Source organism: Hemicordylus capensis, chromosome 2, assembly GCF_027244095.1.
Source record: "Hemicordylus capensis ecotype Gifberg chromosome 2, rHemCap1.1.pri, whole genome shotgun sequence".
NCBI classification, from domain to species: Eukaryota; Metazoa; Chordata; class Lepidosauria; order Squamata; family Cordylidae; genus Hemicordylus; species Hemicordylus capensis.
Window position 1 is genome coordinate 92687684 of NC_069658.1, and position 13573 is coordinate 92701256.

The 13573-nt window shown below is 43.1% G+C and overlaps 1 protein-coding gene across 5 annotated transcripts in view; it reads left to right on the top strand.

Moving 5' to 3' along the window:
- The window catches only part of CNTNAP4 (contactin associated protein family member 4), a 420639-nt gene that overhangs the window by 368519 nt on the left and 38547 nt on the right, over positions 1 to 13573 (top strand). For all 5 annotated transcript variants that reach the window (XR_008316516.1, XM_053297596.1, XM_053297597.1 and 2 more), the window contains one exon: positions 7973 to 8191. Coding sequence is in view for 4 of the 5 variants with exons in the window: in XM_053297596.1 (XP_053153571.1) it covers positions 7973 to 8191 (219 nt within the window). In the remaining variant the exon portion in view is untranslated. The remainder of the gene's footprint in view (positions 1 to 7972; positions 8192 to 13573) is intronic.

Genomic DNA, 13573 nt, shown 5'->3' on the forward strand with positions numbered 1-13573 from the left:
AGGAAATCTAGGACCAGCAAACGGAAGTATTTTTTCACATAACGCATAAGCAACTTGTGGAATTCTCTGCACGAGAGCCACAAGCCAACAACCTGGATGGCTTTAAGAGGGGTTTGGATAACTTCATGGAGGAGAGGTCTATTGACGGCTACTAGTCAGAGGGCTGTAGGCCATCTCTAGTCTTGGGGGTGGGGTGCCTCTGGGTAAAAGTTGTGGGGGAGTAACAGCAGGAGAGAGGGCATGCCCTCAACTTCTGCCTCTGGCTTCCAGCAGCAGTTGGTGGGCCACTGTGCGAAACGGGATACTGGACTAGATGGCCCTTGGGCCTGATCCAGCAGGGCTGTTCTTATGTTCTTATGTTCTTTTTGTGTGTCCAAATGTGTGCAACCGCTGTTCAGACACCAAAGCGACCTGGGGTTTCTCTCCCCAAACTCTAATTTGAAGCTTTGGATTGAAGTGAGTTTCGCCACTTGTACCTGAGGTTTCTTTACTGGGTCATTAAGTCCAAATGCCGGACGCTGCAGTAAACGGAGTTGAGGGAGGAAGCTCCTCCCTCACTCTGGCTGTGATTGGCGGCTGAGGCTGTCCATTCCAGAAGGAAGCCCATGTAGCCAGTCCCTCCTCCTTTCTACAATCTCCCTGACTGCAGAGAGGGTACTGCTGGTTATGAAAGGTAACCGTGGGGGGGGGGGGACTGCGGGTTCATTGGAACTGTGGTTCCGTGTTAAGTTCAAATGTGGCCTCTGTGAGGGTTTAACCTCGGACTCTCTTTCATAATGTATTCTATTTACATTAGGGGCTTCTTAACAGGCAACCAATAAGTGAACAGGCTGTCCCTTCCCTTTCTGCTTTTTCTAAGCTGGCATTTGGGTGCCATAGCAAAGGACTATTGTACTTATTTGTTTACCTTTTGTTTCTTATCTTTTGGTTAGTTTGTTGCCACAATTGTTAATTATTTCAGAAAATATCCCAGGACATCTATTTATGGGATCGTTAATATTGTAGACATTAACCATTCCTCATTTGTTCATTGTCTGATACTGCCCTTGATCATATTTTGTTAATGTGTCTGCAGCATCAGTCCTTTGGAACCCATCGAGATTTTTGTGAAAAGATTATTGCAAATTCAGACAAAATCACAGGCAATTACACAGTTCCTCTACAATCGCCACAAGGCTGTGGCATAGGGAGGGCATAGAAAGCCCATGTTCAGGCTCACCCCCACCCTGCCCTGCCCCTTCTGCTCAGCTCATGCATGGTAGCCAGCTGAGTGGCAGTAGCAGGGCAGTCTGCTCCACCAGAGTCTCCTCCATTCACATGTTGGTGAGAAAAGGGGCACCCCCACACATGTGTTAGGGAGACAAGTGGTATGGGGGGCTCCAGGTACCCATCTCAATAAGTGCATCGGCCCCAACCACAGCTGCACATGGGTTCTTCAAATCTCTGTGCATAATTACAGCTCAACCCCTGCCACAAGGCCTACAATGTATTCATCGTAGACTTTGGGTTGATGATGAAGTGGTGTCCCATGGCCATGTCCTTTAAACAAATATGGCAAAACTGGCTATTTCTAACAAAAGGCAGACTCGTATAATCAGTGAAGTAATCAAAATTTGGATTCAGCACTGCAAAAACTATAGTATAAAACAGGTCAAAGTAATCCTCATCTAAACGTATTCCAATTTAGGTTTTTTCCTGAATTTAAGATTTTAAGATAATTTATAAATATTTGAAATTTTGAAATTGGAGCACGCATAGATGCATGCTCTGTAGCATTTTCTGTAGTGTTTACTCCCCTCTATTTATTTGCATCTCATGCCCCTCCCCCCATATGCTACCTCATTATGTGAGTTGGTAATTGGATTGATAGTCAATCATGATGTGATCATGTGTAAAACTGGATCAAGATTCCTTTCATGTGGTCTTTTACTAATGCACATATCTGTTCCCTGGATTTATAAAACACCACACAACATGAACCATGCAACTACATCACAATTGTGTGATCATATCACATCTGATTATTTGCTGTGTTTTATTAGTGCATATGGCACAAGTGCACATTTTCATTGGTAAAAGACCACACACAAAAAACCTTGGTGCAGTCATACACACAAGATTGCTTTTAATATTTATGCACATGAACATTGCTAATGTAAAAGGGGAGACACAAATGAAGTTCAGTGAACTGAAAGAAGTCAAAGCTGTGGCAAATGCATTTCCACAGTGCTGGATATAAAATCTGGAAACAAAAACAAAAAACAAAAAAAACTTGCTGATTATTCCTAATGCTTTGTTTCCGCAAAACCGGTTAATTCAGAAAACCAAAATCCAAAAAGAAATTTGAATAAGAATTTTCAAAGTATCCATAGCCTTGGGAAGTCTATTACCCCCCCCTTAAAAAAATCACTTCAGTCTTATTTTTCTTTATCATTATTTCATTTCATATTTTCCAAATCTGCTATCTGTTTTAGAACAGCTGAGTATAAAGCACACTAGTTATAGTTTCTCTCTTTGGGTTTCCCCGTTTGACAAATATAAATCTGTGTTTACTTAAGAATGTGTTTGTTGCAGGCAATGTTCCAACTGTATATATGCGTCTTCTGCATTTACCAGAAGTTCTGTGTCATGGGTATATTTTAAGCTTTTATTCCAGCCACACAAAAGGCTTGGCACAGCCCCTGCCCCCCGCAATCCCCAATCTGTGAACACCTTCCAAATGTTTTCTAATTGAAAAAGAAAAAGGAAAACATAACAGAGGGAAGGGGGAATTAGAATGAATAGAGAATTTAAGCGAAAGAGAGAGAGGGAGGAGGGAAGAAAGGATAGCAAAATTGGAGAAAGAAGGGGAAAGAAGGGGCGTTGCAAAGAATGGATGAGATTATCTTCCTTCCCAAACTATATTTGAGGACTGAGATATTTTTTTCTCATCTGTTTCTATAACTCTATTGTTGACATTCCCAACTGCACAAAATGTTTTCCCACTGCACAAAATGTGGCTGGTCACACAAGTAGTCCTACCCAGGCTTGGGCAGCCCTACTAGAGATGTATGAACAGGCTCAAGGTTGAGCCAGTTCGCCATTAGGTGGGGCTGGCTCAAGGGCTCGCCCTCAAGCTGGACCAGGCCTGGTTCAGCTTGCCAGTTCAGGGGTTCTTCGGTTTTTTAAAATTAATTTTTAACATTCACCGCCAGGTCCAGGTTGGTGGTGTCAGCTGAGGGATCTCTGTTATCTCCCCCTCCTCCCGCTGGTCTTTTCCTGTTAAAAAAAGGGCCATTTCAACCCAATTTTGAGCCATTCCTCGCCTTCCTCCGGTGGCAGTGGCCATTTTAGAGGCCGCCACACATGCCCAATGGGCCTCTGTGTGGCCTGGGTCATGATGCTGCCTCCCTGGGTAGCCTGGGATTTGTATCCACCCTTTTACCCAGGTATGGGGTCATGTGTGCTCAGGCTGCACACAGCTCATACATACACAGAGCCAGGTGCCTAGAGCTAGGGATGTGCAGACAGGTTCAATGGGTTCAACATTGAATGGGTTCAACATCAAACTGGTTCAGTTCAACAGTTTGGGTCAAACTGAACCACCCCGTTTGGTCTGACCCCAGCCATTTGGGAATTCCTCCCTCACTGGCCATTTGGAGGTTTCGCGAGTCAATTCTTTTTTTAAAAAATGTACTTACCCCCCTGGGGGGCTTCTCTGAGGCCATGGGGGGTCCATGGAGGTTTCCCCTCCCCCTGCCAGCCTTCCTTGTGGCAAAAATTGCCTAGTTTGGGCATTCTTCTGCCCTTTCTAGGCCTTTCCCCCATTGCAGTGACCATTTTGGAGGTTGGGTCATGACACAGGGGTCCAGGGATCATGACCGTATGCAAGGCAAAACCAAACTGGCCTGGTCCTGTTCAGGTCCAGTTTGGACTGGAACCAAACTGGGCCAGCCATTTTTTTGCACACACCTATGTAGAGCACCAGCTTGAGGGGAAATCCCTGAGTCCACTGTGCTCCTTGCATGGTACATTTAGGGATACCTGGAGCCTGGGCTTCATTTTCCTGGCCTCCAGAGATCCATGCTGCTCAGAGCAGCGTGGACCGTGTAGGCAAGTGAGACACACACCAGAGGACGATGATCTTCTGGGGGGAAGATAGATTCAATCCTGCCTTCCCCTGCGCCAACCCTCTCTGCACCATTAATGTGTCCAGGTGCACAACAGACTAAACCCTGCTGTGCCCCAGACCTTTGGAAGTTTGCATGATCGTATTCCCTTGCTGTACTTCCCCCCCTCTGGGAAGCCATTCTTAAATAAATGCCTGCAAAATATGTTTTAAATGAATATTTTACCATCTGAAGGCGCACTTTTCTTTTCACCAGGCACCGTACAATGTCATTGATTTTTATGTAGAACCAATAATTGATTTCAAAGAAGACTCCTGCTTTCAGTGTGATTGGAAAATGGCTTTCCTTAACTGAAGATCAGGCAGCAATTTTCACTTTTACTTTGTTGTTTATTTAAGTCCATGCAGTGAGCCCAACATCAATAATAACTCACATTTATGCTCCATGTCCTGTCATTGATTTCAGTTTTGCTCATCAGGTGTACGTTTTGGACAGAATGTAGGAAACATACAGTTTAAAAGCTGTCTGTAGTAGCATCACTCATGACTTTTAATTTTTTTTTAACCTGTATCATCTTTGTTTACTTTTAAATCTTGGTATTTTTCAATTTCTTTTGACCACATATCATGGAAATTATTTTTTTTAATGTAACAAATGTTCTCAAACATGAGACATAACTAACTGTGTACAAACAAAATAGCTTTCACTTACTATGCAAGATTAGGCCCCACAAGTCTTGGGTTTTGAGTAAAATAATACAATGATCAATACAATTCAACCATACAATGGTTCATATGGATAATTTATATCCAAATTTTTGAGTGGTGCAGATCCACAAAATTTTGAGTAGATGTAGTTTCAGAAGTTCTTCTGTTGAATTAAAGCAACCTGAGAGACCAAACTTTTTTTAAAAGAGAGATAATGTAATACAGAATTTCAAGAAAATTCTATGCAAGCCAACATTTCAGAATATCTCATTTTATAATTAAACAGCTGCCTTAGAAAGTGATCAAAGCTTTCAATTCAGACTAAAGATTCAATGGTAAAATTGGACCAATAAACCAACAGTACATTAATTGATCTACTTTAGATGAGTTGAACTACTTTACTCACAATGGAGGCCTGGACGACGAATGTGGTACATTGTCGGGATGAGCATGAAGCGTTTCGGTGCCTCTTTGGAGAAGCACTGAAATGTTTCGGTGTGGGGCACAAGGTTCTCTTTAGAGGAGGCGGTCAGGTCCTACCTGCCCTTCCACCAAGTCCCAGCTGGCCGCCGCGGCACTATTGCTATGGAAAGACTTCCATGCAAGTGGCAGCTTGTGCCACTGGCCCCTCTAAAATGCCATGCCATGGCGATGGGATGCATCCCCGGCATCCCTCGTGCAGCATTAGCATGTAGATGGCATTGGCACATGCATCAGCACCATTTGCGGGGCCAGCAACAGCATGTCTTTCCATAGCAATAGCACTGTGACAGGCTGGCGGGGGCTTGGATGACAGGCAGGTAGGACCTTTCCATCTCCTCTTAAGGGAACCCCTCACTGCCCTTGGATGTGCACCAAAGCAATTAGGTGCACATCCCTAGCATTGGGGGATTCCCTCGGGAGTTGAGTGCTCTAGGTGCCCAACTTTGTGTATGCTTGGGCTGCATGCAACCTAGGGTTGACCCTATTAACCTAGGTATAAATGCCTTTTAACCCAGATATAAACCCAGCCTTGCATGGGAGGTAGTGCCAGGATCGAGCTCGATCCCAGCACTGCACACAGGCAGCCCTACCTAGACAGGGCTTCCAAAACCTGAGTAGAGCTGCTCATGTACATAGCCTTAAAGAATGACTTTCTGGGAAGTTTTGATCTCCTGCGCCTTTAAGGCAGTAATGACATTACTAATCATGATGCAGTGTCCTTCTGATGGGGATTCTGGAAAAGGGGGGGAAAAATGTTTCTGTCAGAAGGCTGAGAAATTTCTTAGAGCCCTCACGAGAACTGTCCAAGATTGCCTCCCCTGCCCCTGCCCCAGTCTTCATTGCCTAATAATATGGTGAACAAAATGGGAGCATTTCAGATCAGTACTGATTTAATTTTACAAAATTACATGCTTGTGTTTTTATTGTGCTGTCACAGAGCTCGATGCCCAAAGGACTGTTTTATTTTATCCTAGTACTTGATTTACTGAGATTTGTGGGGTTGGTCACAATCTCTAGCAGACTATACTAGAATGGGGGTGGGGTTGAGGGTTCTCGCCAGTGTGCCAAAATATGAATACAAAGAATATTTATATACCGCTTTTCAACAGAAGTTCCCAAAGTGGTTTACACACACACACACACACACACACACACACACACACACATATGGCTCCCTATGTCCCCAAGGGCTCACAATCTAGCACTCAGTTCAGACATAGTATGGAACCACCGGTCCAATGGATCCATGGTTCTGTGCCCCCCTCCCCTCCACTCTCCCATCTGTATCTGGATGACAGGGAGACATGTGCCTCTGCAGTCAGTGAGACTGCAGAGGTATGGGGGAGCTGGCTGTGTAGGCTTCCTTCTTGACAGGACAGCTCACACAGCCAATCAGGCCAAAGTGCAGAGGCGTAACTATAGGGGAGGCAGGGGGGCACGTGCCCCGGGCGCCATCTTTTCTGGTCACGTGGGGGGCGCCGCCATGACCAAATTTTTTAAAAATTTTAAAAATTTTTTTGTTAATACAAATGTTTCCTGCTCAGTGCAGCAGCGCTGCAGCAGTCAAGGGAGTGCATCGGTGCCCCCTTCCCCACGAGCAGTCCCTTCCGCGCCACCTGCGCCCCCCCATTGCTTTGCTGGCGCCTGGCAGCCAGTCAGTGGCCTGGCTTGGCAGCGGCGGCGGGCGCTTGTGAGGAAAAACCTAAGTATAATGTAGTATGTTGGGGGCGGCGGCGGGGGGGGCGCCATTTCAGTGCTTGCCCCGGGTGCCGTTTTCCCTAGTTACGCCTCTGCCAAAGTGAGGGAGGAGTTTCCACCCTCAACTCCGGCTCTTTGGTGCCAGCACCACAAAACCAGAGTTAAGGCGAAAAACTCTACTCTGACTGAAGGTTCGCAGTGGAGTTTGGTGAGGGCAACCAAAGGTCACTCTTCGCCCTTAACCAAGTTCAGATAACCGACTTCAGAAACTGGAGGTGAAGGGACCTCTGGTTTTCTATGTCGTCTGATCCTGTCCATAAGATAGACTGATAGAAGGTATAAAAAGCGGTATAATGAGTGAGGTTCCAGGAAGGCTTCATCCCCTTGTGGTCTGTCCTTCATGGAAGAAGGAAGCCTACACAGCCAATCCCCCCTCCTCTCTGCAGTCTCGCGGACTACTGAGAGGGAGCTCTCCATTATGTCTGAATTCAGACAGCAGAATGCGGGGAGGGGCAAGCGGAACTGTGGGTCCATGGGGGGGGGGTCCATCCATTGGACCCGCAGTTCTGCAGTATATGCAAATGTGGCCTACATGAGAGAAAATCAGTTTTACTGGCTCACTCAATATAAGTAATATTTTAACTAAAATATTTTTAGGCAGCCAATTAGACAAATCTGTAGAATATTTTCTCCATTCTTTCTCTGAATAATGAAAGCTAATTAAATTTGCACAGTAACTGTTGATATTGCAGTAATCTTGATATAAGGTGACAGATCACTTATGGTTTTGTTAAAATTGTTAATGTTTTCAGCTGCCAACAATATAAAAAGTGAACTTTGAAGGTGGAAGTGCAAAAGTTATATTTTAACAATGAAACTGAATCTTGAATTGTTTCATCACAAGAAAAGAGCAATATATCAGGTTTTTGGTGACCCAACATTCTAAACTTTCTTAGGTGTCTTTACTCTTTCTAGCACCAACTGAAGTGACATTTTCCTTTGATGTGGGAAATGGGCCTAATGAAATCACAGTGCAGTCACCCACACCCTTAAATGACAACCAGTGGCACTATGTGAAGGCTGAAAGAAACATGAAAGAGGCATCCCTGCAAGTGGATCAATTCCCTCAAAGGTCTCATACAGCTCCAGCAGATGGACATATCCGTTTGCAGCTCAACAGTCAGCTCTTTGTTGGTAAGTCTTCTGTAACATTTCCTAATAATTCTCAAGGGAATTATCAAGAATTTTCTCAAGGGAAAATAAACTTATTTATATATGATGGCCACTAGTAACACTAATAAGGTGTTAAATATATGAATGTTCAGATGAGGCACAATTTGCACCCACACCAAATAAAGACATAAGGCATAATTGGAAGTAAGGGGCCACAACTTTATTAACTAATGGCCTGATATGAAAGATGGGGATTGGCTCTGCACCCCCACAGTGTGGTAACTATGGATTCGCCATAATGGTGTGAGACCCATCATAGAATGCATAGGGTGACATAACTTGGCTCTGGGAAGCAGTGAGACCCTATGGCTGATGCTGCCCTTCTTAACCAACCTAAGCTCAAGGCACCTGCATAAAGCATCAGTCCCCAAGCAATAAAGCCTTTATGGTTGGTGGTGCCTCTGCAGGCTATAGGGAAATCCCTGCTAGTGCTCCTTGAGCCATAAAATATCTGGGGACTGCCAGGGATTCCTCTTAAATGCCGAGTATGTGCCTTAAGGTGCTCAGCAACCCTATACTAATATTTCCCCTTCCACACTGTACCTGTGGGTGGCCTAACTAAGGCACATAGTGTGAGGTAGGCAAAAAAGACCCCAGTCATGGTCACAGTCAGTTCAACTGCCCCTGCCCCCCAGGGCAACCCAGGGAAAGGAGGGAGGAATTGCTGCTAGAAGCAAACTGAAAGGCTGGTTGTGAGATGGTTGTCCCAGTCCTGCCCCTTTCTCAGTCATAGCCAATCACCCGAGTCCCTTTGCCTCATTTGAAAGGAGGCTGGGGCATATTGGCCACACCTGGACACACTGAGGTGAGCGACCTGATTCCAGGATACATGAAAAAATGTCAGAATTCTATAAGTAGATTTATTTTTAAATGCAATTTATAACATTGTGGAATTGAACATTGACAATCTGGGGCACCTTCACAAGAAAAGGGGAGAATGACAAGAGGAAGTTATCATGAGGAAACTTGCCAGAAAAAAAATAGCTCACCCTCAGGTGAGCTCTTTAAGGTAAGCTCTTTTCTTTTCAAAGGAGACTGAATGAAAAAGTGATGTTTTTCCTACTTTGAGTGGACTTTTATTCCATGCATACACTAGAAGAAAAAGTTGAAGTGTTTGAACTGGGATCATTACTGACAACATTAATTGAAAGAATGGACAATGCTGAGATCATCAGGTCTGAAATCCTATTCTAAATGGGTCATTTAAATTGACCTTGGGAGCATTACCTTTCCCATGGTTTCCCAAAATTTGTGCCTCAACACACTCCTTTCCAGTGAGTCAAGATGAAAGAAAACCTTTGGGGGTGGCAACGGCTGACAAGAATGATGAAACCATTGTTATAACCCACAAATGATCTGATTCCCCCTCCGAGAAGATCAATCCTGAGTTAATTTCATATGAATTTAGGGGAACTTGCCTATCTCTGTTTTAAATTCAGAAAATGCCAAAATAACAAAAAGTAAATAAATAATTGAAAAATGCTAAGTCATACAAATAACTGAATAAAATTGTTGATTTCCTTCATCTGCTAACTGGACAAAGTAGGGATGTACAAATAGATTCAGTGACAAATCATCCAAATCAAAGCTGATTTGTATGATTTGGAGACAAAACAAATCAACCCTCTGGTCCATTGGCTAGATTCGGGTACAAATCTAATTGGGTCTGATTCGATTCAAATTGATTTGAGATTCGGATCCCTCCTGTTAATTCCCCTAGATTCCCAGCTTTCTTTCTTTTTCTTTTTTCTTTTTTTAAGGTAAGCCCTAGCCCTTATAGAAGTGGAGTTATGGAGCAAAATGTTTGGTCACTATTTTCCAAGTGTTTTGATTCTTTAGTGTATAATAAATTCCCCTCAATGAATCTCTATAAGGATTCATTACACACCTTCATTTCTTTTATTCATTTTGACTGTCTTTTCAACTGCCATGTGCCAACTACACCCCACTCCCACACACAAGGCACTGGGGTACTATTACTCAGTTTATGTTCTAGGATTTTTTCCTCCCAAGTGCTTAGGCTCTCTGGTGTCTAATATCCTTTCCTCATAATGTATCTCTATGAGGATTCATTACACACCAAAGAGTCTAAACACCTGAAAAATTCCTAAAATATAAACTGAGTACCCCGTGGCTTGTGGGTTGCGGGGTAGTTGGAACATGGGATGCCACTAATTCCCCACCACCACTTGCAAAGCAGTGGGGTCAAAATGAACAGAAGAAATGAAGATGTGTAATCAAGACACCAAATAATCTAAACACTTCAAAAATACCTAAAAATTAAACTGAGTACCCAGTGTGTGTGTGTGTGTGTGTAGTTGACACATAGCAGTTGACAATTGGCACTGTAATAATAGTCAAAATGGACAGAAGAAATGAAGGCATATATTGAATCATCATAGGGATTCATTATGAGGAAAAGTTATTAGACACCAAAGAATCTAAACATTTCAATATTCCTAAAAATTAAAATGAGTACCCCACTGCCTTGCAGGTGGGGTGGTGGTGGTGTAGTTGGTAGATGGCAGTTGACAGTTGGCACTGTTCAGTGACAGTCAAAATGAACAGAAGAAATGAAAGTATGCAATTAATCCTCATAGGGATTCATTATGAGGAAAAGTTATACACCAAAGAATCCAAACGCTTGAAAAATGACTGCACATTTTGCTCTATAACTCCATTTCTACACGGGCTAGTGCTTAGCTTTTTAAAAAAAAATGAAAGCTGGGGATCCTTGTTAGGGTTAGGATTAGGAAATGGCAACTTTGAATCCCCACTGTTTCCTATGGTGGAAATGTTCAAAACCAGTAAAAACCTTCAAAAATTCATTAAAAATCAACCAAATTTCCCACTGCCTTGAAATTTGGGTGGTAGGTGGCACGCATGGGGACCTACCTACTACCCAAATTTGGTGCCTCTAGGACCTTGTTAAGTGGTCTGAATCAGTCTGAATCCAAATAAAATTGAAACAAATACAAATCAAATCTGGGGTGATTTAGGGGTAGAGTGGACACAAAACAAATCAGATGTGATTTGTTTGGGGCACACATTGAATCAAAAAAATTGATTTTTGCACATCCCTACAAAGAAGCATGTTTTAAAGTGGTCGCTATCTTATTTTTAGCAGGAAGTTTTTCACACCCAGCTTTTAGTTTGCATCTCCCCTGGAACTGAGGTGTGCTTTCACATAGCAGCCAAATTTACTCCTACAAGCTATCAGGGAGCACTTCACACACAATTCGGGTTTTTCATCGTGCATTAGAGTATAGCCAGATTTTTATCCTAGCTAAAAATTCCACTTTTTGGATCAGGTTTTGGGGCAACTTCAAACTCACAGTAAAGCTTCCCAGAAAACCCACAGTAAAGCCTGCTATCTGGGAAAGCTCCAGGTGGAGAGCAGCTGTCCCAACCAACACCAACACAGCATTTTTCCAGTGGCTGTTGCTGGTGTCTGGCTAGTTCTGCTTTTTAGACTGTGAACTCTTTTGGGACAGGGAATAGTCTTATTTCTTCGAGAAGTTTTGTTGAAAGCAGCACCATATGCTGATCTGCGACGATCTGCAAGCAGTGATGATCTGCTGTGTTCATGTCCTACTATGCACACTCAACTGGTTTGACCTTGATGTACATAATATGTTGGCAGTCTTGGGCAGTTTTATTTTCAGTTTAATCCCAAATCTGTCAGATTTGATCTGAGGTCCTCCAGGTCTCAAGAGGAAATATTCTTTCAACATAAAGGTAGAAGTAACCTCCAGGGCCACTGAGAGCGGGTTCAGGCCCTGGTGAAAATTATCCCCCCTCCATTTTTGGCAACCCTAGCCGAGCCCCCTTCCAGACCACCGGGCCCCGGTAATTTGTACCGGCTCCCCACCACCACCTCTCATCGGCCCTGGTAACTTCCCTGAAACAGTAAGAATGAATGACAACTCCCAAACCAAAAAGAATGATGCATGAGAAAAGTAAGGTACTTCAGTCCTACTGTCCTCAAAGATCATTTTAAAGATTAAATGCTAAAGAGCCTCTTACCTATTTAATCTGATGGCCTACAGTGAATTGGCGCAACTTCCCAGAATTCCAATATGATTTTACAAGTGTGAAACCTCTTTAGAATTAATCATCCCCATCACCCATATGACATTGTAGAGTGGGTATTTCAACGAATTATTTGATTCTTCTTGAATTTTATTTCCGTTGGATCTCCTTCATTAGTTTTGTCCATGTATTCTTTAATATGTGCATATAGATGCACAGCTACCATCTGGTCTAATAATGCTTCCCCTTTTTCCTCGCTCTTCTAGGCTTCTTAACTCATTGCTTTCTTTAGAAATATCCTGTGCCTTTGTACTGTTCTTTAGGGTCCTTGGAATAAATTGAAACATTGTCCATTATCACTTCAGAAACTTGCAATCCCTCAAAGATCTGTGGAATTATTCTTTCAAGTATTTACAAGGCAGACTGATGCAAAATGACTTTTGCTTGAATTTATAAATTTGAAATGATGCATTAGAAGTTTGACAGAATAGAAATAGTACATAACAGTTTTATCCATTTAACTGGACTAAGTATATTTTCTTTAGCTCATACTGAAAATATGTCTGCTTTGAAGAATGTTTGCTTTTCAACATTCATTTCAATAGATATTTGCATTTTTATCATAAAAATATGCTTCTTCTAAAAATGTTCATTATGCCCTGATTATATCGTTTTCCTGAGGACTATGTTCCTTGTTTGTATCCAAAATTCTTATGCTTTGAGGTCTTTACTTCTGACTTTTGATAACTGTATTTTTTTAAAAAGAACTATATGATCATATAAAAAGGGCCATTTGCATGACCATGCAATTTGTGTGGTCACTAAAATAGCCTCCACAGGTGCACAGAGGCCTGACCTGGGCCAGAGAAGGCCTGAACTGGGCCGCCACCAACCCTGACTGTTCTGGGGGAGGCCAGTGGGCATGGGGGATGGGCTGCCTCCCCAATGGGACTTGTAAGTACCAGTAATAACTCACTCCTGGCCCTTTACTGGTAAAGGGGAATCCTCACCAGATTCCCCTTTACCAGTAGCTCTGAGCCAGCTTGGTTCAAACTAGACCTGGTTCAGTTCGAACTCAGACCACCTGAGGCCAGGCCGGTTAGACCCTGGAACTGTTGGCCAGTTCAGTGTCAAGCCTGGCATGAACTGAACTGGCTCACACATCTCTATCTGCCATTTTGTTTCAAGATGCTGGATTGCAATAAAAATATTTTCAGGATCACCAAGGACCCCCTCACATATATGATACATCTAATTTTTATTGGATTGTAAACACATGACTTCTAAAGGTGCTTTAATGAGAGTGATCAC